The sequence below is a fragment of the Malaclemys terrapin genome, chromosome 2, assembly GCF_027887155.1.
Source record: "Malaclemys terrapin pileata isolate rMalTer1 chromosome 2, rMalTer1.hap1, whole genome shotgun sequence".
NCBI lineage: Eukaryota > Metazoa > Chordata > Testudines > Emydidae > Malaclemys > Malaclemys terrapin.
The window spans coordinates 60995002-61022282 of record NC_071506.1 but is presented as its reverse complement, the minus strand read 5'-3'; the positions used below and the strand labels follow the sequence as shown (position 1 = coordinate 61022282).

General features: G+C 43.9%; 1 protein-coding gene across 6 annotated transcripts in view; it reads left to right on the top strand.

The window, feature by feature from the left end:
* TRIM55 (tripartite motif containing 55) overlaps positions 1 to 27281 on the top strand; it is a 62003-nt gene that overhangs the window by 18922 nt on the left and 15800 nt on the right. For 2 of the 6 annotated variants that reach the window (XM_054018816.1, XM_054018820.1), the window contains exons 5-10: positions 3067 to 3300; positions 4686 to 4708; positions 4831 to 4955; positions 9924 to 10114; positions 12429 to 12716; positions 14280 to 14324. In XM_054018816.1, coding sequence (XP_053874791.1) covers positions 3067 to 3300; positions 4686 to 4708; positions 4831 to 4955; positions 9924 to 10114; positions 12429 to 12716; positions 14280 to 14324 — 906 coding nt within the window. Of the gene's footprint in view, positions 1 to 3066; positions 3301 to 4685; positions 4709 to 4830; positions 4956 to 9923; positions 10115 to 12428; positions 12717 to 14279; positions 14325 to 15133; positions 15225 to 27281 lie in introns of all 6 variants that reach the window. The other 4 variants (XM_054018817.1, XM_054018819.1, XM_054018818.1 and 1 more) reach the window with 4 other exon arrangements.

Here is a 27281-nt window from a genome sequence, read left to right as displayed (position 1 = left end):
ACAAGTGTCTTTCATGCAGTTCTTCCAAGATGTTTGTATCAATAGAGCAAATAAAGATCACTATTCTGGTCAGTTTGGGAGCAGCACAGTTTGACGGGCCGTGGAAGGAGCCCATATGGAGAGTCACTTTAAGGTCAGACCCTGATGAAACACCCAGTGAACCAATCGCACACCAAAAGAAGGGGGGGAAATTAAAAACCTCCTGATCCCTCCAAATAGGAGAAATAAATAGCAGTAAATAACATTTAAAGACAATATTTATAGGTTCTAACTGGCAAAAAAAAAATGAATTCCACAGTCCAATGCATAATTGCCAAGGGCACCTATTTCCCTGTGCAACCAGAGTAAGGAAGAACAGATAATGTCCAGAATTTGGTTTAAAGAATATAAAACCGTTAACCCACGGAAATGAGAGAGGGTGTAAGCGGCAAAATCAAAACTTTGTAGTCAAGAAGCCTTTGCATTGCAAGGATGAAATTGGCTGCTATCGGGAGTTTGCAGACAGAAATGAGCCTTTCAAGTAAGTTCAGTGTAGAAATTAAAATAGTACAAAAGCTTAGATTTCTTTCCCTTCAGATTTGACTAGTTAATCCAAAACCAAGACTTCAAACATCTAAACTGAAGTTTACAGAGAACACTCCATTAAAAAATACATAAATAAATACAGCAATATCTGAAATTAGCTTTCTCAGAGTCATTCACTCATATGTAGAACCCACCTTTTGAACTACAAATCACAAATAGAGATTGATAGAACAAGAAGTGCAGAGCGCGTCTACCTTCACACACCTTAACAGGCTTTGCATCCGTAAAATCAGAGATTACAGAAAACAGAGATTACAACTTTACATAGTGCTTCCACTTCTCATTGCAGACAAATCATACTTCTTGCCATCACATGACCTTCATTTGAATTTGACCTTGAAGGCTCAGATGAACAGGTGGAACCAAGACACCCCAGAATCAGGCTTGCTGGTTTTTCCTATCCTCTACTTAAGTCGACACATTGCACTACTTACACTACTTTAGAGTGAGCAATACAGAAAGTACGTGGTTAGGTTGCTTTTAGCTCTTGTAAACAGTAAGCCCACAGTTCTAAATTTAGCTACAGTTTCTATGCAAAGTTTTAAAAAACAGGCCAATATATATTCAAATTACAACAAACTACCAAAAAGTAACACAATTTCACGTATTCTACTGAGAGCCACAATGAAGTATAAAAATCTATATAATGGTAAACCATAATGAAAAAAGAAACAAATATTTAGGACTATAAAATGTGAGAGTCAAATAATAAATAAAATAGGAATTTCCATAATCCTGTCTATATTTGTATAGATATGATACTTACCATAGTATACAATTTTCAAATGCTCAGAATTTTGGTCAATCAAGCCAATATTTTTCAAAACAAGCAATGGCACTAGTACTTAATGATGAGTGTTCCAGGTCTCATCTCGTAGCTCTTTTTAATGTAGCTGTTTTTAAAAAAGTGTGGTGAAAATTTTTACAATTAGAGAGTGTATTTTTTTTTACTTACTCATAACTCAAAAAACTGATGAGGTGGTTTGGTCAGACTTAAAAAAACTGTTCACACAGATTAAATACGAAAAATTTCAACACAAAATGTGAATATTTTGGAAAACAGGGCATAGTGGAAACTGTTTTGCAACCTGGACATACAGAGTTTACTACCGATGACCTCTGTAATAGATGCTGATTGCAAATTTTAATGTAATAAAATACCAGATTATATATATAGAGAGAAGGACCTCTTAGGTCATCCAATCCCCCAACCCATAGTGATATGAAGAATGTTTAACACCCCCCTGTTGTGGAATGATGCTTGATGCTATGTCCACTAGCAAATGACCTACTTTAAGGTTCAGGGAACGTAGTTGTAGACAGTCTGAAATGGAGGACAAGGGTGGAACAAGAGGAAGGAGAGATACACTAGGTAGGAAAAAGAATGGGGTGGGGGGACTGCAAAAGGATGTACAAAGGGAAGAGGAAAGAGACTGAAAAGGAGGAAGGGAAAACACAATGGTACTCAACAACTGTTTATTTGATTTTGGCACATCTGTCATAAACCCCTAACTACTGCAAAAAATCATGTGGGATCTTTAACTATCACAAGGGATCAGGAGCTAAGTTTTATGTCTCATTTGAAAGATGTCAGCAACATAGTGGCCCCAAATCTTCATGGGGAGTTCGTTCAGTCACTACTCCTAGGGAAGAGCACCACATATAACTTCTCCAACACTACTTCCCACTGCACGTTATGTTCAATCCAAACATGCATCAACCCCAACCTTTTTTTAGCCTGTGAGTTCTGCTAAAATGACAACATGAACGACCATAGGTACAGCACAGGCATATTTACTACAGTAAAAATAACTATACTAAAGAAATATTATTTAGGTTGCAAAGTCAACTGTTTGAAAGTTAGGAAAAGCTAGAATTTAGGTTGGAACCTTAATTTGCTCCTATTTTGTGCATTATTATGATAACATGACCACATGTTATTTTTGGCACAGGACCTCTGCCTCATTCAGTGCACAGTAAAAGTAGTATAATTGACACCCATTTTAAGCCCCTTCATGCTACCTGAGTGATGTAAAGGGGCCTTAAGTGTAAAGGATAAATAGGACCTCACAGTCTCAGTAGCATTTTAGGAGCTCTGGTAGTGATGGAATTTTTTTCTAGAACTCATTTTTGCTGATCTGTCCTGTTCTGCTCATTTGGCTGTTAATATAACAATTATCTTCCTGATTTTCCTATGAACTCTTAAGTATTACTACAAACATAGCACAAATGTCTTTCACCTTTTTTAGAATGCTGGAAATGAAATAGTCTATTTGTTTTTAAAAATATTCACAAGTATTCACAAAACTTTTTGTTCAAACAGATTTAACTTAGAAAATTACAAAAGTCTCTGGGGTCTTTAAAAAAACCTTGTATTGTTCAGAAAAGAATTTATTTGATGAAAACACTTCCAAGTAATTGTAAAAATAGAAACACTTTTAAGCCACATAACACTTTTAACATAAAACAAATGATTCACAGGAATGCTGCAGAAGACAAAAAGAGCAACTGTGTGAAAAATTTGATTATCTGTATGCAATACTGGAAGAAAGGAAAAATGAGATGACACAAATAATCACTAGAAACCAAGAGGAGAAACTGGAACATGTCCGCTCCCTGATGAAAAAGTATGCAGATCACTTGGAGACAGTGTCTAAGCTAGTTGAATCAGGAATCCAGTTCATGGAAGAGCCAGAAATGGCAGTGTTTTTGCAGGTATATTTCAGAGGATTCTAAACAGAGGTAGGAAAAGAGTGGGGGAAATTAATCACAAACAAATTGTGACTCACTTTTCAATTCAAGCACAATCCCTGTTTGTTCACTTCCCAGTGAACATACACACACACAAGTTTTCATTCACAACAATGTGCAGAAATGATTTTTCTTCATTTGAATAACATGCAAGCAAAGGGTAAGCACGAGAATACGAGCATTTTCTATTCACACCAAAATTGCTGTCCTGTTTATAAGTTTTCAGTCATCCAACCAGGAAGCAGAAATAATATTTTCATATATATTTATATGATCCCCAGCACTGCAATATTTGAGCACCCCCCAATTCTATATATGGATTTAGCCATTTCACCTCTGTGAGGTAGTAGAGTATTATTATCCCTATTTTGCCTATGGGCAGTTGAGGCGCAGAGAGGTTAAGTGACTTGCACAAGGTCACACAGGCTATGGCAGGGCCAAGAAGTTTTAGGTTACATTCCAATTCCTTAACTATAAAACTATTCTTCCTTCTTACTATGGGTTTGGACCTGCTACCACTGAAACCAGTGGCAAGCTTCCCATTGATTTTAGTCAAGTAGGATTTGGTCTCATGTGACTTTCCATCCTGGAATCTTAAAATCCCATCTGACCCCCCAGCAGGGAGGACTTTTTTACAAGAACAATGTGCAGGAACAGGAATTCATCCTGAAGGGCAGAAAACCCTCTGTAGGATATGTGGAACTGTAAGGCGTCAGAACGAGAGGTGACCAATCACACACTGTGAATAGTCAGTCATAGTCCGAGAAAGAAATATGCTAGAGTGAAATGTTCACGGAACAGTTATGAATAATGATAACTTTGTAAAAATTCAAAAGTCTATCCTCAGTTAATTTACACATAGCAAAAGGGCACAATGCATTGGATAAATTAGTCTGTAGGAAAAGTTTACCCAGTCCAATTTCTAGGAAACAGAAGTCACTGTCAAGGAGAGCAGGAGTAAGTGGGTCGTGTCCGGGAGGGAATATTGGTTGGGCTGGTCAGCTTCAGTTTTGCCACTGTGTGTGCACAGCATATGAGCCTATGTATCTATCTCAATAAAAGCAGATATTAAGGGCCTGATTCTCATTTATACATTACACTTCCAGAAAAGTATAAAGGGGTCTTAATGTAAATGAGAATTAGGGCCTAAAACACTCTGTTGTTCACATGTAAGCTTGTTCTAACCTCAGTCTAATCTTATTCATAGGCCTCAGAGCTCTCATTTATCATGAGAGCTCAAGCTAGCATATTTAGAAACAGCACATGTAAGAATCAGGTATCAAAGTATAAAACCTGTTTAATAAAACAAACCTTTTAAGCATTCAGTCATTTCACTTTTGTTTTCACAGAATGTCAAAGCATTGCTACAAAAGTAAGTACTTCCCATTTGAAAGGAAGTGTATGTTTTTGATATTTATCATAAATTATCCATTTTGTAAACATTTATTTGCCAACCCAAATGCAAATGTAAATGACAAAATATCTCTATTTTAGAATTACTGAAGCATCTAACGCATTTCAGATGGAAAAAATAGAGCCTGGCTATGAAAATATGAGCCATTTCACAGTCAATCTCAATAGAGAAGAAAAGATAATAAGAGAAATTGACTTTTACAGAGGTATGTTACTGATGTGACCAAAACTGCTTTCTTTCTTTTCAGCTGTGTGCAATTTACATGAAGATACCATGTAAGGAAAATTCAAATCAGATATTCCCTTCTATCCACCAATGTACCTAGATCATTTAACATAAATTTTAATCAAAAGTAAAACCCACCACGGTTTAGAATCATGTAACATGTTGATTCTTATTTTCCTTTAATATAGCCTAGTTCTTTCCTAAGGACCTGATCCTTCAGCCCTTACTCGTTGATTGCTCATGTAAAAGAGCTGTAGGATTGGGCCTGTATAGGTACTAGTCTGTCATTACAATGAGAAACAGCAGTTTTATGGACCGTCTGATATAGAAAATCATTAAAGAAATAGAATAACACAAACTAATAAAAGTAACTATGAATAATATATTTTTCTTTTTAATTATATCAGAGAAATTTCATTGAAAATGTAAATGGAGTTCAAGATCATACATTTATGGAGACGAACAAGGATGCCATTATTTCTTATACATTTAGAGATCTCCCCTGGTGTCATTTATATGCCTGATATTTCAGAATAGATGAAATAGTACACAGTTACTATTCTATGCTTAACTAAGTAGCATGCAAACGGGGCACCGTTATGCTTCAGCTTACAAAATGATGGGAAATCAGAGGGTCTGAATAGTTGAAATAAACAGATTTCTCTCTTAAAATCTTGAACATCTGAAAATATAGAGAATCACAAAGCTGGTCCTCTATTCTTTACCTACTAACCTTGGGCTTTACTGTTACATTTATTTTTCATATGATAGTAACACCATTACTAGGATGTATGTTAATATATAGTGTCAACATAAGAAGGTTAATCCTGAACTCCTAGTACATCTAACACTCCCACTGAAGTCAATGGGGCCTCTGTTTTCAGAGGGCTTTCAAGATCAGGCTCAAGATGACTTTGTGTATCAGTATATAAGAAAATTCCTCATTGTTATAACTTTGTCTAGTTTGCAATTCGTTCTTGGTATCTTCTTAGTCATACAAAACATGTAAGCCAAGGAAAAGGTTTAGTAAAATCTTCCTGAGTGAAAGATAAGACTCTCCCTACCTTTACAAAATATATGGTCAGTTTGAAACTACAGTTAATACATCATGGGATCATAGAAATGTAGGGCAGGAAAGGGACCTCAAAGTCATCTAGACCAGTGGTTCTCAAAGCCAGTCCGCCGCTTGTTCAGGGAAAGCCCCTGGTGGGCCAGGCTGGTTTGTTTACCTGCCACATCCACAAATTTGGCCGATCGCAGCTCCCACTGGCCACGGTTCGCCTTTCCAGGCCAATGGGGGCTGCGGGAAGCGGCACGGGCCGAGGGATGTGCTGTTCGCCCTCTGATTTCCTAGTTGACTATCATATTGCCATTTAATTCCCATGTTGTTGATTACTCTAGACCCTTTGTATTAATTCTGTATCCTCACTGGTATTTAAAGCTCCTCTCAATTTAGTGTAATCTGTGCAGATTTTATTAACTTGCTGTATATTCCTTCCTCTACAAAGATGTTACTTGAGATCAGGACTAAAACAAATGTCTGAGGTTGACCACTAGACACATCCCTTCAAGTTAATAGTCTGTCATCTATCATAAGACTTTCTTTACAGTCCTTCAGCCAGTTTTCAATCCATGCTGACAGTGTTAATATCCAAGCTGATTTGAACTGATTTTGAGAGGAAGATTTCATGGAACACTGTGTCAAATGCTTTAATAAATCCAAATATAGTACATCTACTAATTTCCCTTCAGCCACTAATTTTGTATTCCTGACCGGGCCATTAAAAGTCCAGTTGGCCACCTGCAGTGGGGCAGGCAGGCTCCCTACCCAGCTCCTTGTGGTTCCCAGAAGTGGCCGGCATGTCCCTCTGGCTCCTAGGCTGAGGGGCGGCCACGGGAGCTCCGTGCACTGCCACTGCCCCAAACGCCAGCTCCGCAGTTCCCGTTGGCCTGGAGCTATGGCCAATGGGGGCTGCAGGGGCGGTGCCTGCAGGCAGGGGCAGCATGCGGAGCTGAGTCACCTGGCCACCCCTGCGACTAGAAGACAAAGGGACATGCTGGCTGCGTCTGGAAGCTGCCTGAGGTAAGCGCTGCCCAGAGCCTACACCCTGCACCTCCTCCCGCACCCTAACCCCTGCTCTAGCCCTGAGTCCACTCCTGCACCAAACTCCCTCCCAGAGCCTGCACCCCCTCCCACAGCCCAACTCCCTGCCCCAGCTTGGCCACCCGGAGCCTGAACCCTGACCCCCTCCTGCAGCCCAATCTCCTGCCCCAGCTCAGCCGCCTGGAGTCCACACTCCAACCCCCTGCCCCAGCCCTGAGTCCCCTCCCACACCCAAACTCCCTCCTGGAGCCTGCACCACACATCTCCTCCAACACCCCAACCCCCTGCCCCATCCCAGAGCCCCTTCCCGCACTCCAAACCCCTCATCCCCGGTCCAGAGCCCCCTCCTGCAGTCCAAACACCTCATCCCTGGCCCCATACCAGAGCCCACACCCCTATCAGGAGCCCGAACCCCCTCCCGAACCCCAGTCCCCCACCCCAGCCCAGAGTCCCCTCCCACACCCTAACCTCTCATTTCTGGCCCCACTCCAGAGCTCGCACCCTCCAGCCCAGAACCTATACCTTATCCCACACTCCAACCCCCTGCCCCAGCCCGGAGCCCGCTCCCACACTCTGAAATCCTTGGCCCCAGCCCAGAGCCCACATGCTGAACCCCTCATCCCCGGTCCCACCCCAGAACCAACACCCCCAGCTGGAGCCCTCACCCCCTTCTGCACCGCAACCCTCTGCTCCAGACTGGTGAAAATGAGCGAGTGAGCAACGGTGGGGCAGACCAAGTGACAGATGGAGGGGGAATGGAGTGAGCACGGGTGGGGCCTCGGAGAAGGGACGGGGCAGGGGCATGGCCTTGGGGAAGGGTCAGGGAAGGGGGCGGGGCAAGAGTGTTTGATTTTCTGCAAATACAAAGTTGGCAACCCTATGCCCTAGGGGAGCTTCTGGAGGCTATTTACTAGGGCTGTCAAGCGATTAAAAAAAATTAATTGCGATTAATTACGCAGTTAAACAATAATAGAATGCCATTTATTTAAATATTTTTGGATGTTTTCTACATTTTCAAATATATTGATTTCAATTATAACACAGAATTCACTTTATATTTATTTTTTATTACAAATATTTGCACTGTAAAAAACAAAAGAAATATCATTTTTCAATTCACCTAATGCAAGTACTGTAGTGCAATCTCTTTATATGAAAGTTGAGCTTACAAATGTAGAATTATGTACAAAAAATAACTGCATTCAAAAATAAAACAGTGTAAAACTTTAGAGCCTACAAGTCCACTCAGTCCTCTTTCTTCTTCAGCTAAATCGCTCAACCATTTGCAGGAGATAATGCTGCCCACTTCTTGTTCACAATGTCACCTGAAAGTGTGAACAGGTATTCTCATGGCATTGTTGTAGCCGGCATCGCAAGATATTTATGTGCAAGATGCGATAAAGATTTATATGTCCCTTCATGCTTCAACCACTATTCCAGAGGACAGTTGCTCTTTTAAGACTCCTGAAAGCATGTTCCACAACTCATCCCTCAGATTTTGGAATGCACTTCAGATTCTTAAACTTTGGGTTGAGTGCTGTGCTTTAGAAATCTCTCAATCCCACAATCTTCTTTGTGTTTTGTCAGATCTGCAGTGAAAGTATTCTTAAAATGAACATGTGCTGGGTCATCATCCGAGACTGCTATAACATGAAATATATGGCAAAATGCAGGTAAAACAGAGCAGGACACATACATTTCTCCCCCAAGGAGTTCAGTTACAAATCTAATTAATGCATTATTTTTAACGAACGTCAGATGCATGAAAGCATGTCCTCTGGAATGATGGCTGAAGCATGAAGGGACATACGAATGTTTAGCATATCTGGCACATAAATACCTTGAAATGCCGGCTACAAAGGTCCCATGCAAACGCCTGTTCTCACTTTCTGCTGACATTGTAAATAAGAAGTGGGCAGCATTATCTCCCGTAAATGTAAACAAACTTGTTTGTCTTAGCAATTGGCTGAACGAGAAGTAGGACTGAGTGGACTTGTAGGCTCTGAAGTTTTACATTGTTTTGTTTTTGAGTGCAGTTATGGAACAAAAAAAATCTACATTTGTAAGTTGCACTTTTACGATAAACAGATTGCACTACAGTACTTGTATGAGGTGAACTGAAAAATGCTGTTTCTTTTGTTTATCATTTTACAGTGCAAATATTTGTAATCAATAATATAAAGTGAGCACTGTACACTTTGTATTCTATGTTGTAATTGAAATCAATATATTTGAAAATGTAGAAAAACATCCCAAAATATTTAATAAATTTCAATTGGTATTCTGCTGTTTAACAATGTGATTAAAAATGTGATTAATCACGATTAATTTTTTTAATCACAATTAATTGTTTTGAGTTAATTGCGTGAGTTAACTGCGATTAATTGCCAGCACTACTTTTTTACCTCAGGCAGGGGGAATGCAACTGCTACAACACCCTGTGGCAGAATACAGTGTGTGTTCCTGTCCCCAGCACCTGTGGGGAGCCTACACTGTTGGTGGCACTGGCCGGCTTGCCCAGTCCTTGTGCTGAAGGCCTGTGCACAGAGATGCAACATGTGGGGAGACGGCTCCTCCTTGGTCTCTGTCTCTCTCTTGCATCATCTTCCTTCCTTTCGCATGCATCCAGGGCAGATTCCAGTCTTGGCCCTGTGGGCGTCAGCTGAAATTAAAGCTGTACTGTCCCTTGAGAAAACCGTCACTGTGGGTCCCTTTAGCTATCAGTAGACCTACTGTATAGTTACCATAGTAACTTCATATTTCTAAATCTCTGTGTTGTATAAAGAGCGTACCCCATGTATTGTTGTGTTAACCTAGTGCTGTGCTTACATGTATGTTTATTAGAGGAGGAGGGTAATGAGGAAGATGAGGTGATGGAAGGTGAAGAGTTTGATGAAGTCCGCACAGAGTCATCTGGTGAGGAGGAAGAGGTAGCTGAGAAAGTATCTCAGCTAGACTCAGAACCCAAGAGCACAACAGGAGGCCCTCAGACTGAATCAGCCCCATCATTACCACCAGCTGCCTCAGTTAGTCAGGTAATTGCATCCAACTATTCTCCGGCCCATCAGCTATGCTGAATGTTTCCTCCATTCTAGAGCACTATGAATGATCTAATCTGACCCGATAGATGCTGAAACATATGTCAGAAACATGTCAAAAATATAGCCCATTCAAGGAAGAAAGCAAAGATTTTACTGCCATTGCTTATATTCAAGCTGTGTATGTGTGTGAGTTCATTGGTTTAAAAAAACAAACAGTGTTCTCTTATGTAAATCAAGGAACATTTGGTTACTAAGATTTCATTTTGGAGCAAAACCCTTAAGGACTGACAACTCGACGCTCGGTTTTGTTGTTTGTTCTTTTGCTTAGTAGAAACTAACAGTTATAACTGAGATGAGAAGTAAAAACATGTATACCAAGAGAACTTCACATTTAGCATGCCTTCTGAAGAATTCATAAGCCATATTACCTGACCTCTCTAAACTTTTGTTCCTATGAATGACATTTACCTTCCTTTGGTGGTCTTGTCACTGGGGATATCATTTAGAAGTTCACGTCTCATAGTGTTAGATGCAGAGAAGTAAGTCTGTTTGTTATGGAATGGCAGCCCAAACACGTTCTGGATTTGAAATATCTTTATATTTGAAGCCATGTATTTAGGATATGTTTGATATCTTTGTACTTTCTCTCCTGGAATACAATTAAAATAAAACACCAATGACTGATACTTTGTGAGATCTACACCAAAACAATACCTGCTAATATCCTTCAGCTATCAATATCGGCAATTAACTTACCAAGCAGGACAACTTAATCTCTTCTGCAACTCCAGTTAAGTCCTGACTCCAGCACCATGCTGAGGTCATTGACAATGGTGCACAAACAAGGAAGCAAATAAAGAGTCCGTGTTTATGGCAAAGTTCTGATTTAACAGAACCAGGGTGGGAGGGGGGAATAAATTATCTAGATGTATGCCTTCTTTGATCTATTTGAGGGCTTACACAGGTTTGTGCCTGTTCTCTGTGGATATTCTTAAATCAGTTTAGAAATGGCATATATCTATTTAACTTGATTCTTTACCAACTTAATCTAAATCTAAATAAGCAAATTTAAACTGATTTAAGAGTGTTCACATGCAGAGTTGCACTAATTTAACTTCATATGTAGACCAGGCCTAATTAGAAACTGAACTGCCTCATAATTTTGTGAAGTCCGACACCTCCTGAGTGAAAAAGAATATAGAGACATGCTGGTCTAGCCCATTAGTAATTTTAAAAAGCCATTATGAGTTGGTCAGACTGGCATGTGGGGGATGCAGTGTGCAGGATGCTTGCAGTTTAGCTTTTTCCTGTTGGCCTAGGGAAAGCAAAGTAAAAATGTTGTAATATCTAGTCATCTGTACTAATGGTACCATGTGGTCAAAACCTGCAGTTGGCTAGTCTGGAAAGACTTGACATTGATAGAGAGGGTGCAGTTCTGTCAGCTGCTCCAGTCATCGATAGGTATAATTACAGTCAACTATTATATATAAACAGTTGTGTGGTGGGCAAGCATTTATCTCTATTGTCATTATAGTCTGTTTATTCTACCTGCTCATGTCAACAGAATCAATGTTGAGTGATACAATTCTGTATATTTATTTTTAAAAATAAATTATTGTCCCAATCCCAGACCCAAGGAAATGATTTAAAAGACTCCAATTGACTTCAGTAGGCAGTGGGTAAGACCCCACATATGTCATCTTCAATGTGTGAGGCCAGTACTGGAAGTTCTTACGCATTGTGTAATATAGTTTAGCTCAGTGATTACACAGAGATGGGAGCTCACTTGAGTATGAAGTCAGGTAACTGAGTAAGAACCTCCAGATTGGCACTTAGACATTTCTGTACACTAGGTAGTTTTTAGGCAATATCTCTAAAATAAAGAACCTCATTCTCCTCTCAGACCATTTTTAACTATCATGTGACTTCACTGACTTCGGTGGAGTTATTCCTAATTTATACTTGAGAAGAGAATCAGGCCCAAAGTGTGTAATGAAATTAATGAAAGGAACATCTCCTTCAGTCTTTTCTCAACCAAGGTTCCCTTTGAAGCTAATGGGAAGTTTTGCTGAGTGGGGCTGCAGGATTTGACCCAGTGTTTGTATTTTCCATACATATATTATCCAAATGCTAGACACTTTTGCTCTGTATTTCAGTTATAATTCTTTTGGACCTCAAACAATAAATTCTTTGCAGTGAGATAAAAACAAACATGGCATGCAGAGAAATACGGGCTGAACACAGGAAGGTAACATAGTGCACTCTGCTTGTGTGTTTTTTTGTTTTTACTTTATCTATCCTGATGAAGGGTGAGGTTGTGCCAAGTGGTGCTCGACAGACTGCGGAGTCTGAAACACAAATGCCATCAACAGCAGAAACCATCGATCCCTTGTTTTACCCTAGTTGGTATAAGGCCAAATCACGGCAAGCAAGCGGCCCAAGTTTGACCCAACTGAGTGATGGGTTGGGCCAAGTAGGGCCGTCCGTTTCTCTGGAAATGAATGTAAAGAAGGCAGAAACTACAGAAGCAGCAACAAGCAATGAGTGTGAACCTGGGAGTGGTAAGGAAATTAGCACAACTGCAGCTACTTCCCAGGTTAGTGTTAATGATATCTCAAAGTGTATTTGCATGCAGCTGGGGTCCAAATGGGATATAATATTGAAGGAAATTTTGTTTTAAAAAAAATGCAGAGGCAAACCATTATCTCAGAAATATGGAAACACAACTCAGTGTGATTTCAATAAAGTCCATGAATTAATACATTTGATTAAAAATGTATTGTGGGCCAGACTCTCAAACTTAGGAATCCACAGGCGTGTGCATATATTTTCTTGTGCCTAACTTATGTGCCAGTGCACCCAATATGTGGAAGCAAATACCTGAGGCGCTCATGCATGTGGTCAGCTAGATATCAGACACATGTCTAATTGGCCATGTCTGCACACATCAGGTATTTACACATTAGTGGCAAACAAATCCACACAGTTACCTTTATGCAATGTTGAAAATCTGAATCTATATGTCACATGCAATTTACAACCATTGCATAGGCAGCTGTTGCTTGAGACTTACCTACTGTAGTTTTACTGCCGTATCTGTCACACATCTGGAATGTACGGTTGCTCTTGGTTAGCCTTTTCTCTATGCACACTGGGCTATGCAAGCGTCAGGGTTCTTTTGTTTGTCTGACGGCAATTCTAAAAGCATGGTGTGATTTAAGTTAATTTTGCATTGTGAATAACTGTTCCAAAAGTTTTCTTTCAAGAGTGTTTGCAATATGATCAAAGATCAGTATGAGCATCAGAAATGCTAGCCCTGTATTAGACTATCACTATTATGACATCGGCGTTGATGGAATAATGGGATGTCATGTGTTTTTTATTTTTCTTCTTAAAAGGACACTGTCAGAGTTTGGCAGACCCCAAATTTGACTTTTTCCTCTCTGTTTGTTTGAAAAGTCCATGTAATTCTTAATGGGCCAAAGATTCATGGAGTGGAGCTGAGGAACATGTGAAAAATGTGCACAACACACATGCGCCTGCATTTGTGTGTGTAAATTGGTTAAGGCCTAAATTTAAAAAGTATCCACTAATTTGGAATGGCTCCATTTCTGGGTGCCAAACTCAAGAGATGTAGGTTTTTGAAGATTGTAGACCTCCTGTTTTTGAAAATTACTTGTGTGCATGCTTGTGTGTGCTGTGTACGTGTGTGCCTGAGCATGTATGTAGCAAATACTTCAATGCTATGTTTTTTCTTTAAAAAAAAAAAAAAAATCAGTGTCAGCAGTTTGGCACTCATGAGCAACCCTACAACAATAAACCAGTGTGTGGCGGGGCGGGAAAGATAAAGAAACAAAAGTAAATTCAGATATGACATATGAGGACAAAGCTCTAATGACTGAGGGCCCTCTCCAATAACCACTGAATTCAGTGGAAAGATTTTCATTGATGTAAGTCATAATGAAGGCTAAAATTGGCCTACAGTTTTCAGTGTTAATCCTTCCAGGCCGGGACTTTATTTATGAACAAGGGTAGAGTAAAAATATTTTTTTAAATTATGAAACCTACCATGACAATGTCGTCTTAAGTGTGTTCTAGACAAGATATCAAAAGCAGGTACTATTCAAAATGAAACTTCTTGTTGCTGTTGTTTCAACAGAACTGTTACAAAGAATTAGGGCCGCATCCTGCACGCCACACTCAGGTAAAATGCCCATTTACTTATCTTAGTGGGAGATTTGCCTGTGTAAGGACTGTAGTTTCCGGCCCTTATTATCAGGAGCAGTAAAATAGCAGAAATAAATGTTTGATGTGACTTTTACTTTTTGGAAACCCTACTGCAGTGGCTTTCAAGCAAACCAAGGAAGCAAACTGAAGCAATTAGGGAAAGTAGAAATACAAGAGTAAACAAGGGGGAAAGAATATTTTTTTAGAGTTGGGACAATTCCTGATGGTTGTGAATCATTGTGCACTGGTTACCATGCTTCAATATTTGTTGGAAATAAGTATGATGTGTATGTACACTGCTGGAGGGGTAGCAGGTGAGCAAATAATGGGGGTGTGGTTCTGGGGCTGGGAGGAATTATGGGTGAGATTCACAAAGGAAGGTGGGTAGTCATGGTTTTGTAGGTCAGAAGGGTTGGTGGGAATGTGTTTTTAATGGAAGAGTGGTGAAGCAGTGCTTGGACAAGGAGAAATGGCAAGGTCATATGTAAAATGGCCTCTGCCATGTGGCAGTGATCATGTTAAGTAGGCAAACTTTAGTTTGTTTCCTGCCTATGATTTTAACAAAGACCAATCTGGCATAGTTTCTAGAGTCATTGATAAACCAAATAGAGACTGGGTATATTCATCATGTCCCTGTTTTCATCAATCTCTTAAGTTAAATAATGACATGTAAAAGAATAACTGAAAAAAATGTTCTGAAAACTGAATCTCTTCACCAAACCTGGTGTTGACCAGCCCAGTTTACTATGACAACATTAGTGAAGCATTCTTCTTATTTCCTCACAGGAGTTAGCATTCTGCATATCAGTTTTGGCTTTTCTTATCATACTGCATCATCTCTGGAGTCAGATTCAATACATGATTTTTACTTTAATGGGTAGGAAATGTTTTGTTTTACCATTAACTAACAGCACAAGTAGTTTCTCTGGTAATGTTTCTAGGTGGTCTATAAAGGATTTTTTCTCTTTCTGCCATCTAAAAAGAACCATGCTAGCTTATAATACCTGCTGCCTAAAGCTTTTTCTCCTCACACTCCCAAAATGCCATCCTAGAGTTTAATCCCGCATGGTTAAAAATTAAATATCCTTGATTAAAAAATGAGGGAAACCCTGCATCAAATTCATGGGCTCATATTTCAGTTGTTTTTAGGCATTTCAGTAGCTATTTGAAACTATAAATCAATAATAACAACAAACTACCACTATTTTTGTGATCTTTATATAACATAGTCATGCAAACTTACCCAATGAGTAGTTAGTTTTGTTACAGTCTTAAAGGTATCACTTTGTATGAGAAAGGGTTTCTTTAGGAGCTACAATGCAGATGAAAGACTCTACATATAGATTTAAAATTCTGCTCCTTACCTCTCATGACAGCAAACTATTTATTATGTGAAAGAAACAATTGTCATTCGTAAGGTCATAGACCATTTTGTCATAGATCTTTCTCACTTTGTCCTAGGAGTTTGGAGGGTTGTTTTGGTTTAGTTTTTGAGGTCCCTGAGGCTGAATACTTTTGGGTCAGTTTCCCCCCTCTGTGCATGCGTGTAACTCCTGTTGTCACCAATGATAAGAACACTATTGGTGAGAACAGATTCATAATAAAATATCAAGTCGTACATTTTACAGCACTGGGCACTGGTCTGTTCTGGAAAAGGTACTAAGACTTTGGACTGAATAGTTTTTTGAGTAGTGTCATTTCTCATAGTAGTTAAGGAAGAAAAATGATCTTCCTTTAGAATAACATATGAGCCAGATTCAGCCCTGCCAACACAGTAAGTGTAATGTGTACCCTCTGCAGTGGACTGGGCTATTATTCCCCTGGGGGATTCCACCCCAACATCTCTCTGGGTTTTCAGTGTGGGAGGGCAACAGGAATTCACTGAAACTGCTCATTTCCTTGCTATGGGGGCTATGTCCTCTTCCCCTGCCAACACTGTCTGTTTCTGGGGTATTCTGCCTGCCTGCCTGCAGGTCCACTTAGATCTTCAGCAGACGGAAGGTTGCCGCTACTTTTCTCCTTTGTTGCCTCCCTCCCAGGCCTGGTCCACACTAACCCCCCACTTCGAACTAAGATACGCAACTTCAGCTACGTGAATAACGTAGGTGAAGTCGAAATACCTTAGTTCGAACTTACTGCGGGTCCAGACGCAGCAAGCAGGCTCCCCCGTCGATTCTGGGTACTCCTCTCACGGAGCAGGAGTACCGGCGTCGATGGCGAGCACTTCCGGGATCGATCCCAGAAGATCGATTGCTTACCACCGGACCCAGAGGTAAGTATAGACCTACCCTAAGTCAACATTTTGCTTCTGTTGTTCTGTGCCTGAGTTTATGCCAGGAGAAGCTGGGAATTAATCTGGTTCTGAAAATAACACGGAGCAAAATCATTCCTACCTGAGGCTGAAATATTTCTATCCTGTTTGGCTGAGGGCCTTCTTTTGATGGGATTGTTAATAGAACCTGAAAATTTCCAGAGAGCTCTAGTGAACTACTGGATATACTGGTTTGCTGACAGACCACAGTATCAAACGCCAGGTGGAATTTTGCAATACATGCTCTTTGCAACCACTATTGCAGTAACCCCAAATGCCTTCTTGCCTGGCCTTCACTCTGGGGGCACCATGGCTTACACATGATTTGCAACAAATAAAGCAAAATAGAAGGTCACTATAACATTGGTGGTGGACGTCTTGGCAGAGCTTGAGCAACTGAAATTTTTGAAGCCTTATTCTCTTATCTGCTGTTAAAGGTACAGAAAGTGTTCTATGCCTCCATCACAGGCTCTGTGAAACTTGAACACCAGACCTTTTGTGGCTTGCCTCCGTCCAGCAATCTGGGCTGAGCAATCAGCTATTGAGATTTCAGAGCAATACACTCAGGGGTCAACTGCAGCATCTTCTAGGTTTCAGTTTCAGCCAGTATATCTTGATGCAGTGCTGAATTGTGTTGGGCCACATCACATATCTGGTTCATGTCTGTTTTGTCTGGTTCAGACCAGCAAGGAAACATTGGGCCCTCTGTGAGAGTAAGTTGCCAGGTGTGCTCAACAGGGCACTGATTAAATCCTGTTCAATAAACTGTCATTCAACACTGATAATCTTGCGAGCTACTGACAAAGATTTAATCTCCCATATTTAGGAGTGATTACTGAGAAGATTACAACAAAGCAACTCTGATAATATCTAAATAATATCCTTGACTCTGGTTAGCTTAATTTCAGACCTGGATATGGAAAACGAACAGATTTAGTAGCACTGTTGATGATCTCCTCTTAGAGCTGAATAAGCCACGTGGCCCAGGTGATATTAAATCTAGCAGCCACCTTTGATACCATTTAGCCATAAGGTATTGTTGATACAACTTCTACATCAGACTGGAATGAATGGATTAGCCCTTGAGTTGCTAATCCTTTACTCCTTCATGAATAAATGATTACAGTGGGTGATGTTGGGTAGTTTTTCTTCTACTCCACATGCCCTTGTATACAGAGTACTGAAAGGGTCTATCTCATCCCTGCCACTATGTCCTCCTCAAATTATTGATAAATATATTGTATAATTCCAATGGAGTTAATGTAACTCATTGACTTTGTCCAGACCTTCATCAACTTAATCTGTCCTTTCCGATTTCTATCCATCGGGTTTTTGCCATATTCCATTGATATTTAATCATTTCACAATGTCTCTTCTCAAGCCCAGCTACCTTTATTTCTAATAACTGAATCTCCTACAGCCCTCCCTAACTCTCATTGCTACTTACCACAACCCTTCCGGCATCTGGAAGGATTTTCTTGATGCGTAAGTAATGGCCATCCTCCTGTGTATCTGCTGGAAGAAAGGGATCGCCTCCAAGACCGGTAACATTTTTTACTAATTCCTAAGGATAGTTTGCCACAATCCGGACTACTGCACCTGAGAAAGAGACATGCATCTTTGAATAGACATACCCTATTAAAATAGACTGAAAGTGGTAAATTACACAACTTCCTGTAGGCCACAAATGATATCTGGATTGATTTATTTGTATTATAATTAGTTTAGAATAATTTCTGTATTTCAGTTGCAATGGTCACCAACATAGTGTGGTCCAAAGAGCAGCAACCCGATCTCCCATATGAAAAATAAAGAATAGATGCATAAATCACCAAAAGCAGCAAAGAGTCCTGTGGCACCTTATAGACTAACAGAGCATGAGCATGAGCTTTCGTGGGTGAATACCCACTTCGTCGGATGCATTCGACGAAGTGGGTATTCACCCACAAAAGCTCATGCTCCAATTCGTCTGTTAGTCTATAAGGTGCCACAGGACTCTTTGCTGCTTTTACAGATCCAGACTAACAGGGCTACCCCTCTGATACATAAATAACCAAGTAATTACATATGGATGATAAAATAGTTTTTATGCAAATGACCTTAGAGACCAACATGTCCCTATCCTTTACCCACTTCTTATGGCATGATTAAATAAATAGTCAAGTAGCCACGAGAGACCATGTGCCCTGAGACCTCAAATGCTGGAAATGCTGATAGCTTTCTGCATTCAATTATTTTTAATTTCAAAAGGTATTTTGAAGAAAATAAACCATAAGAAAAAGAGCATAATGTTATTCTCATGCTTAATTTCCCATGAGCACAAATACACTTTATGTATTATTGTAATAGTATATTTAAATTTCAGAAACAAACAGAAATAAATGAAAATTAAGCTGTGTTCTGTACATTTAATTGAGAGACTCATAGTGTCAGATTCTATTCAAATTACTACCACACCAGTGCATCTTTTAGCATAAATTATACAGATAAAGTACAAATAACAGCCTGTTTTGTGTATCAATATCTGCACTTCTCTCACAGTGCTGGAATTTCAGTATGCAAAAAGCAAGTGATAATTCACCATTGCTCATGTTTGTCATACATGCACAATAAAACATTTTACAGTGCTTATTAATGCAGTAAAGATCATGTGTTCTTTAAACAGTTAAAAAGCTGGCATCTTTGTATTTTTAAATGATACACCAAAGTAGATTTTTCTGTTTTGTCAGTATATCATACAGGCAAAGATGGGTATTGCTGTGTTGTGTTTACGGTCTTGGCTCCTTAATAAATAAGGTTTACTAGTCAGATCATAAAATGCAGGTCTCCATACTTTAGCCGTCCCATTCTTGAGTTTGAATAAAAACTGAGGGCTTGTCTATATAGGGAAGCAATTCTGAAGTAAGATAAGGTATAAATTTAAAGTGCTATAGCTTTTCTGGAATAACTGCCTATATAGACACTTATACTGGAAGAGTCCACACACACAGTTTTTCCACAATAACTATTCCAATCAATTTCCTTGTATAGACAAGCTCTTAGTCCCTGGTCCAGTGAAACACTTAAACAGTTCCATTAACTACGGTGCCTTCAGTGGGAATGCTCATGTGCCCAAAGTTAAGCATAAGCCCAAAGTACTTAATTAAATGCTTTGCTGGATTAGGCCCTAATTAAGATCCCCAGGATTTGGCCCTGGAGATGGGCAGAAAGAAAAAAAACCTGGATACAAACACCTCTGACATTGGAGTACTGTATTCAAAAGTCTGCACTCGGATCCAAATTTTGTGACGGAGCCCTATATATCTCATTTGCCAAACTAAAAACTTGATCCAAATACCAGGGGAACAGGCTTACCATCATTATTAGTAAAGCCTAAGGCCAAACATTTTTATAGGTGGGTGTCTAAAGTTAGACATCTAAATCGCCGTTTAAGCACCTATTTAAGTGCTACTTATTTTCAGAGGTGCTGTATATCTGCTGCTTCCACTGAAGTAAGTGCTAAGTACTTCTAAACATCAAGCTACTTATTTATGTTACTAAATATGGATCTAGCTACCTAACTTTAGGCAAAGAAGCTTGACTTCTTCTTCGAGTGCTTGCTCATATCCATTCCATTAGGTGTGTGCGCGCCGCGTGCACGATCGTCGGAAGATTTTCTACCCTAGCAACACCGGCGGGTCGGCTGTGGAGCCCCCTAGAGTGGCGCCTTCATGGCGCTGAATACATACCCCAGCCGACCCGGCGCCCCCTCAGTTCCTTCTTACCGCCCCTGACGGTCGTTGGAACTGTGGAGCGCTGCTTAGCTGTTCTCCACTCTCCCTAGCTTAGTTTGTTGTATCACAGTGATAGTTATAGTTATAGTTCTAGTGTTTATAGTTAAATAGTTAAATAGTTTAAAAGTTGTTTTAGTTGTTCTAAGTAGTTCAGGGGATTAAGGGGGTCATCTCCCCCTTTCTCCCCCGGCCGCGGGGCCGGGCTCATGCCCAACGCTCCCGGCTTCAAGCAGTGCGCCTCCTGCGCTAAGCCTATGCCCACGAGCGACCCGCACGACTCCTGTCTGAAGTGCCTGGGAGAGTCCCATCAAACAGATAAGTGCAAGATCTGTAAGGCCTTCAGACCAAGGACCAAGAAGGAGCGGGACTTTCGACTCCGGCAACTCCTGATGGAGGCGGCACTTAGTCCGGACGCTCCATCTACAAGTCAGGCCCCGGCACCTAGCACCTCGGTGCGCAGTGCCCCGGCGGCACCGGCTATGACGACCACGCGAGTGGCGTCAGACAAGCCTCCCCGGCACCGGACCTCGTCGGCACCGCAAGCAGTGCCTCGGCGCCGGTCATTATCCCCGGGGCATAAAAAAGCCCATAAGACGGGGACATCCGTGCCGAAGACGCCGGCTCCCCCAGTGCCGGGGGTAGAGCCGCGTCCGCCGGTGGAGCACCGGAAACAGGTGCCTCCAGCACCGTCGACTCCGGCGCCGAGGCCGTTGAGTCCGGTGCAGATAGCGTCTCCACCGAGACCGGCGGTGATACAGTGCCTCCCGTCGACTCCAGAGACCTTCGCGGCGGCGAGAGACTTAATAGCTCTCACGGAGCCGGCACCGCCTCAACCACCGGCACCGACTGCACCGTTGACTCGCCCGGTCCAGTCGAGGGGGAAACCTGCCTTGATGCGCCCTCCATCGCAAGGGCTGGAACCTCGGCACCGATCCAGGTCCCGAAGCAGGTCCCCACGCCGCTCGCAGTCCCGGCACCGAATATCGCCTCAGCACCGGTCGTACTCGCAGCCAAGATCTTCTTCGCGGCATCGCTCTACGTCTCGGCACCGATATGATCGTCGGCACCGATCAACGTCGAGACGTAGTTCTCGGCACCGCTACGGTCGACACTCGACGTCGAGAGGCCGCTCCCGGCACCGGGCATACTCCAGGTCCTCGTCGAGGTCCAGATCCGGCTCCCGGCACCGACGAGGTCATCAGCACCGATCGCGGTCCCGGCACCGTTCGCCGGCACCGCGCAGAGATAGATCATCTCCGGACCGGTACCGTGCGGCACCACAGCACACGGGGATCGTTTCATCTCTCTCGGCACCGCCATGGCCGTCAAGATCGGTGTCTCGCTCCTCGGAGGACCTGTCGAGATCGGCATACCCCCCTCAAGGGCAAGCCGAGGAACGGAACTTGGGCCATTGGCAGGAGTTGGCAGAGGACCACTCCCATGGACCATCTCACTGGTCATTTTGGACCCCGTGGGCGTACCACCAGGAGCAAGGGGCTCCAATACCATCGACCTCTCGCTCGGGTCACTCGGTTAGAAGGGCCCCAGAATCCACCATCTCTCGACCTCCGCCAGGGGGCATGGAGGCTTCCGTGTCCACGCCACCTGACACCATAGACCCGAGTACAGGTGATGCTCCGGCCCAAGAGCAGGGGGATCAGGACCCCCCCTTGGATCCAGTACCACCGGAGGCGTCTTCCTCCTCCTCTCCGGATGAGGCAGTGGCGGGCACTTCATGTACGGGTCCCCCTCCGATAGATCTTCGGGCTCACCAGGATCTTCTGCGTAGGATGGCCCGTAATATGGACCTGCAGGCGGAGGAGATAGTGGAAGTACAGGACCCTATCGTGAACATCCTCGGAGCGGATGCCCCATCGAGGGTGGCGCTACCCCTGATCCGCACGATACAAACCAATGCGGATATGATATGGCAAACTCCTGCCTCTATCCCACCCACAGCGAGAGGGGTGGAAAGGAAGTACTTTGTCCCGTCTAAGGACTACGGGTACTTGTATACCCACCCCCAACCGTGTTCACTGGTGGTGGCATCAGTGAACGCACGAGAGCGCCACGGCCAGCAGGCTGCAGCGCCTAAATCAAAAGAGGCTAAGCGGCTCGATTTGTTTGGCCGTAAGGTTTACTCAGCCGGAGGGCTGCAACTTAGAGCGGCGAACCAACAGGCGCTATTGAGCCGTTACAATTTCAACTCCTGGAACTCTATGGGGAAGTTTAAGGAGTTGATTCCCCAAGAGTCCAGGGAAGAGTTTGGAGCCATGGTAGAGGAGGGTAAGAAGGTGGCTCGGACCTCCTTGCAGGCCTCCTTGGACATAGCAGACTCAGCTGCGAGGACCCTGGCTTCGGGTATCGCTATGCGGAGGATCTCCTGGCTTCAGGTTTCGGGTTTGCCTCCGGAGCTGCAGCAAACCCTACAGGATCTGCCCTTTGAGGGACATGGATTGTTCTCGGACAAGACGGACTCTCGTCTGCAGAGCCTCAAGGACTCGAGAACAATCATGCGCTCCCTGGGGATGCATGTTGTGGGCCCTCAGCGCAGACCATTTAGGCCGCAGCCTCAGCGCTTCTACCCCCCCCCCCCGCCTCGTCAGAGACAGGACTCGACCCGGAGGCGAGGGCGAGGTGGTAGAAGAAGGTGGGCCGGCCCTCAACCCGGCCAGAATCAGGGGCCACCTAGACCACCTTCAGGCCCCAGGCAGAACTTTTGAAGGTGCGGTCGAGGACGGCGCCCCAGTCATCCCCCAGGATCCAGCCCCCTCCTTTCGGGATCGTCTCTCCCACTTCCACCGTGCTTGGTCCCTTATAACTTCGGACCGTTGGGTCCTCCGCACAGTGGAGAGGGGATACACTATCCAGTTTTCTTCTATTCCCCCCTCCCACCCCCCTTCCCCGTCCCTCTTCAGGGACCCTTCTCACGAGCAACTTCTTATACAGGAGGTTTCCACGCTCCTTGCTATGGGGGCCATAGAGGAGGTTCCAGTAGAGTTAAGGGGCAGGGGATTTTATTCCCGTTACTTCCTGATCCCCAAGTCCAAAGGAGGCCTGCGGCCCATCTTGGACTTGCGCGGACTCAACAAATTCGTAGTAAAGTTGAAGTTCCGCATGGTCTCTTTGGGGGCCATTATCCCCTCCCTCGATCCTGGAGACTGGTTCGCCGCCCTCGACATGAAAGACGCATACTTTCACATCTCAATTTACCCACCTCACAGACGCTTCCTGCGATTCGTGGTAAACTTGGTGCACTACCAATTTGCAGTCCTTCCCTTCGGCCTATCCTCGGCCCCAAGAGTGTTCACGAAATGTATGGCTGTCGTGGCAGCGTACCTTCGTCGGCAAGGGATACAGGTGTTCCCGTACCTAGACGACTGGCTGGTACGCGGTCGCACCAAAGAGCAAGTTCAAGCTCACGTCCACAGAATAGTGCACACATTCAACGAGTTGGGCATCCTACTCAACAAGGACAAATCTACTCTAGAACCTACCCAGAGAATAGATTTCATCGGCGCAGTTCTAGACTCCAGACGTGCACAAGCCATCCTGCCAGACAACCGCTTTGGCACCATCACGAGCCTCATTCAAGGGCTCCAGGCCTTCCCAACTACCACGGTGAGGTCGTGCCTTACCCTGCTGGGTCACATGGCTTCCTGCACGTACGTAACCAGGCATGCCAGACTTCGGCTTCGCCCACTCCAGACCTGGGTGTCATCAATATACCGTCCACATCGGGACAGCCTGAACATGGTGGTCACGGTCCCGAACTCGGTCCTGACCTCCCTCACCTGGTGGCTAGATCACAATGTGGTCTGCGAGGGGATGCCTTTTCACACCCCACAACCCTCTCTGCACCTGGTCACAGACGCTTCATCTCTGGGTTGGGGCGCCCATCTCAACGGACACCATACCCAGGGCCTGTGGACTGCACCCCAGTTAGCCCTGCACATCAATGTTCGGGAGCTGATGGCGGTGCGCCTGGCGTGCCAGGCATTTCTCAATCAACTACGTGGCCGTTGTGTGTTAGTTCTCATCGACAACACCACGGCCATGTTTTACATCAACAAGCAAGGAGGAGCACGTTCATCAGTTCTATGCCAAGAGGCCATTCGCCTGTGGGACTTCTGCATCGCCCACTCAATCCATCTCACGGCATCGTTCCTCCCTGGAGTCCAGAACACTCTAGCGGACCGACTCAGCAGGTCCTTCCAGACACACGAGTGGTCTATCCGTCCGGACATCATACATTCCATCTTCCGGAGGTGGGGGTTTCCCCAGATAGACCTGTTTGCATCCCGAGACAACAGGAAGTGCCACGTGTTCTGCTCCCTACAAGGTCGAGCTCCGGGCTCCCTCTCGGATGCGTTTCTCCTTCCCTGGAAAGACCACCTGTTTTATGCCTTCCCTCCGTTTCCTCTGGTCCACAAGGTACTGCTCAAATTGCGCAGAGACCAGGCACAGGTAATTCTGATCGCTCCAGCGTGGCCGAGACAACATTGGTACACCACACTGTTGGAACTCTCGGTTCAGACTCCGATCCCGCTTCCGTTATGTCCGGATCTCATCTCTCAGGACCACGGCCGGTTGCGTCACCCCGACCTGCAATCACTCCACCTCACGGCGTGGCTGCTCCATGGTTCACCCAGGCAGAGCAGCAATGCTCGCTCTCTGTCCAACAGATTCTGCTGAGCAGTAGGAAGCCCTCAACACGCACCACGTACCTGGCCAAGTGGAAGCGGTTCTCCTGTTGGTGCGAACAACGAGCCACGTCCCCGTTGCAGGCACCCATTCCCCTCATTTTGGAATATCTCCTCTCCCTAAAACAGCAGGGGTTGGCGATATCTTCAATTAGAGTTCACCTGGCCGCTATATCGGCCTTTCACCCAGGGGAACTCGCGTCCTCGGTATTCTCTAACCCGATGGTCGTTAGATTCCTCAAGGGCTTAGACCGGATGTACCCACAACAACGTCAGCCCGTCCCGACGTGGGACCTCAACCTGGTTCTCTCCAAGCTCACAGGTCCTCCATTCGAGCCACTGGCCACCTGTTCACTTCTGTACCTATCCTGGAAGACAGCCTTCCTCGTAGCCACCACCTCAGCAAGGCGCGTTTCTGAACTCAGGGCGCTTACATCTGAGCCCCCTTACACAGTTTTTCACAAGGATAAAGTGCAGCTTCGTCCACATCCTGCCTTTCTCCCTAAGGTGGTTTCTCCTTTTCATATCAACCAGGATATATTTCTCCCGGTCTTTCATCCTAAACCACATGCCACTCGCCAGGATCAACGTTTGCATTCCCTGGACGTACGTAGGGCCCTGGCCTTCTATATTGACCGCACAAAGCACTTTAGAAAGACGACGCAACTCTTCGTTGCAGTGGCCGACCGAATGAAAGGCTCACCGGTCTCCTCACAACGCCTATCCTCCTGGATTACGTCTTGCATCCGGACTTGCTATGACCTGGCAGGTGTCTCAGCACCGCACCTCACCGCTCACTCCACGAGGGCCCAAGCTTCCTCGACTGCTTTCCTGGCACATGTTCCGATCCAGGACATTTGTAGAGCGGCGGTTTGGTCATCAGTCCACACGTTTACAGCTCACTATGCACTAGTGCAGCAGTCCAGAGACGATGCTGCTTTCGGATCAGCGGTTTTGCACACAGCAATGTCTCACTCCGACCCCACCACCTAAGTTGGGCTTGGGAGTCACCTAATGGAATGGATATGAGCAAGCACTCGAAGAAGAAAAGACGGTTACTCACCGTTGTAACTGTTGTTCTTCGAGATGTGTTGCTCATATCCATTCCAAACCCGCCCCCCGTCCCCACTGTCGGAGTAGCCGGCAAGAAGGAACTGAGGGGGCGCCGGGTCGGCTGGGGTATATATTCAGCGCCATGAAGGCGCCACTCTAGGGGGCTCCACAGCCGACCCGCCAGTGTTGCTAGGGTAGAAAATCTTCCGACGATCGTGCACGCGGCGCGCACACACCTAATGGAATGGATATGAGCAACACATCTCGAAGAACAACAGTTACAACGGTGAGTAACCGTCTTTTTTGGGGTCTAAATTCTCTCCTTTGATTTACTCATGCAGATATCTGATAGCTGGTCCAATCCATGCACTTTAGGATCAAGTATCAGAGGGGTAGCTGTGTTAGTTTGAATCTGTAAAAAGCAACAGAGGATCCTGTGGCACCTTTAAGACTAACAGAAGTATTGGGAGCATAAGCTTTCGTGGGTAAGAACCTCACTTCTTGCATCTGAAGAAGTGAGGTTCTTACCCACGAAAGCTTATGCTCCCAATACTTCTGTTAGTCTTAAAGGTGCCACAGGATCCTCTGTTACTTTAGGATCAGCGTCTGTCTGGGTCTCTGGTTGCTCCAGTTATTTTGTCTAAGATGAGGTAGAGAGTGCAATATTTTGTAGTCCAAATGAGTTACTTACTAGCAATACGTCATAGAGCCAAGAGTCTAAAGAAATACCATAGTTCAAAGGGACTAAGCCATATGTGTCTAGCTGAAAAGGAAATTCAAGTTAAATCATCCACAAACCGTACTCGATTTCATTTCCCTTTGCAGTCAGTATCTACAGTGCTGTAATTCTGTGAGGATATAACCTATAATAAAGATTGAGCTGTTTGGGGAGAGAAATGCTAATTGAATGACCTATGTTATTCTTGTTTCATGGGTTTTAAAATTTTCCATTACTTGGTTGTAACCTTATGCTATCTACTAGAATTACCATAGGGACATTTCTGTCTGTATTCACATACTTGTAGTTATATCTGCCCCTGTTGCTGAATACTTTTATTTCTTTCAGCTGTGGATTCTCAATGTATTTGCCCATG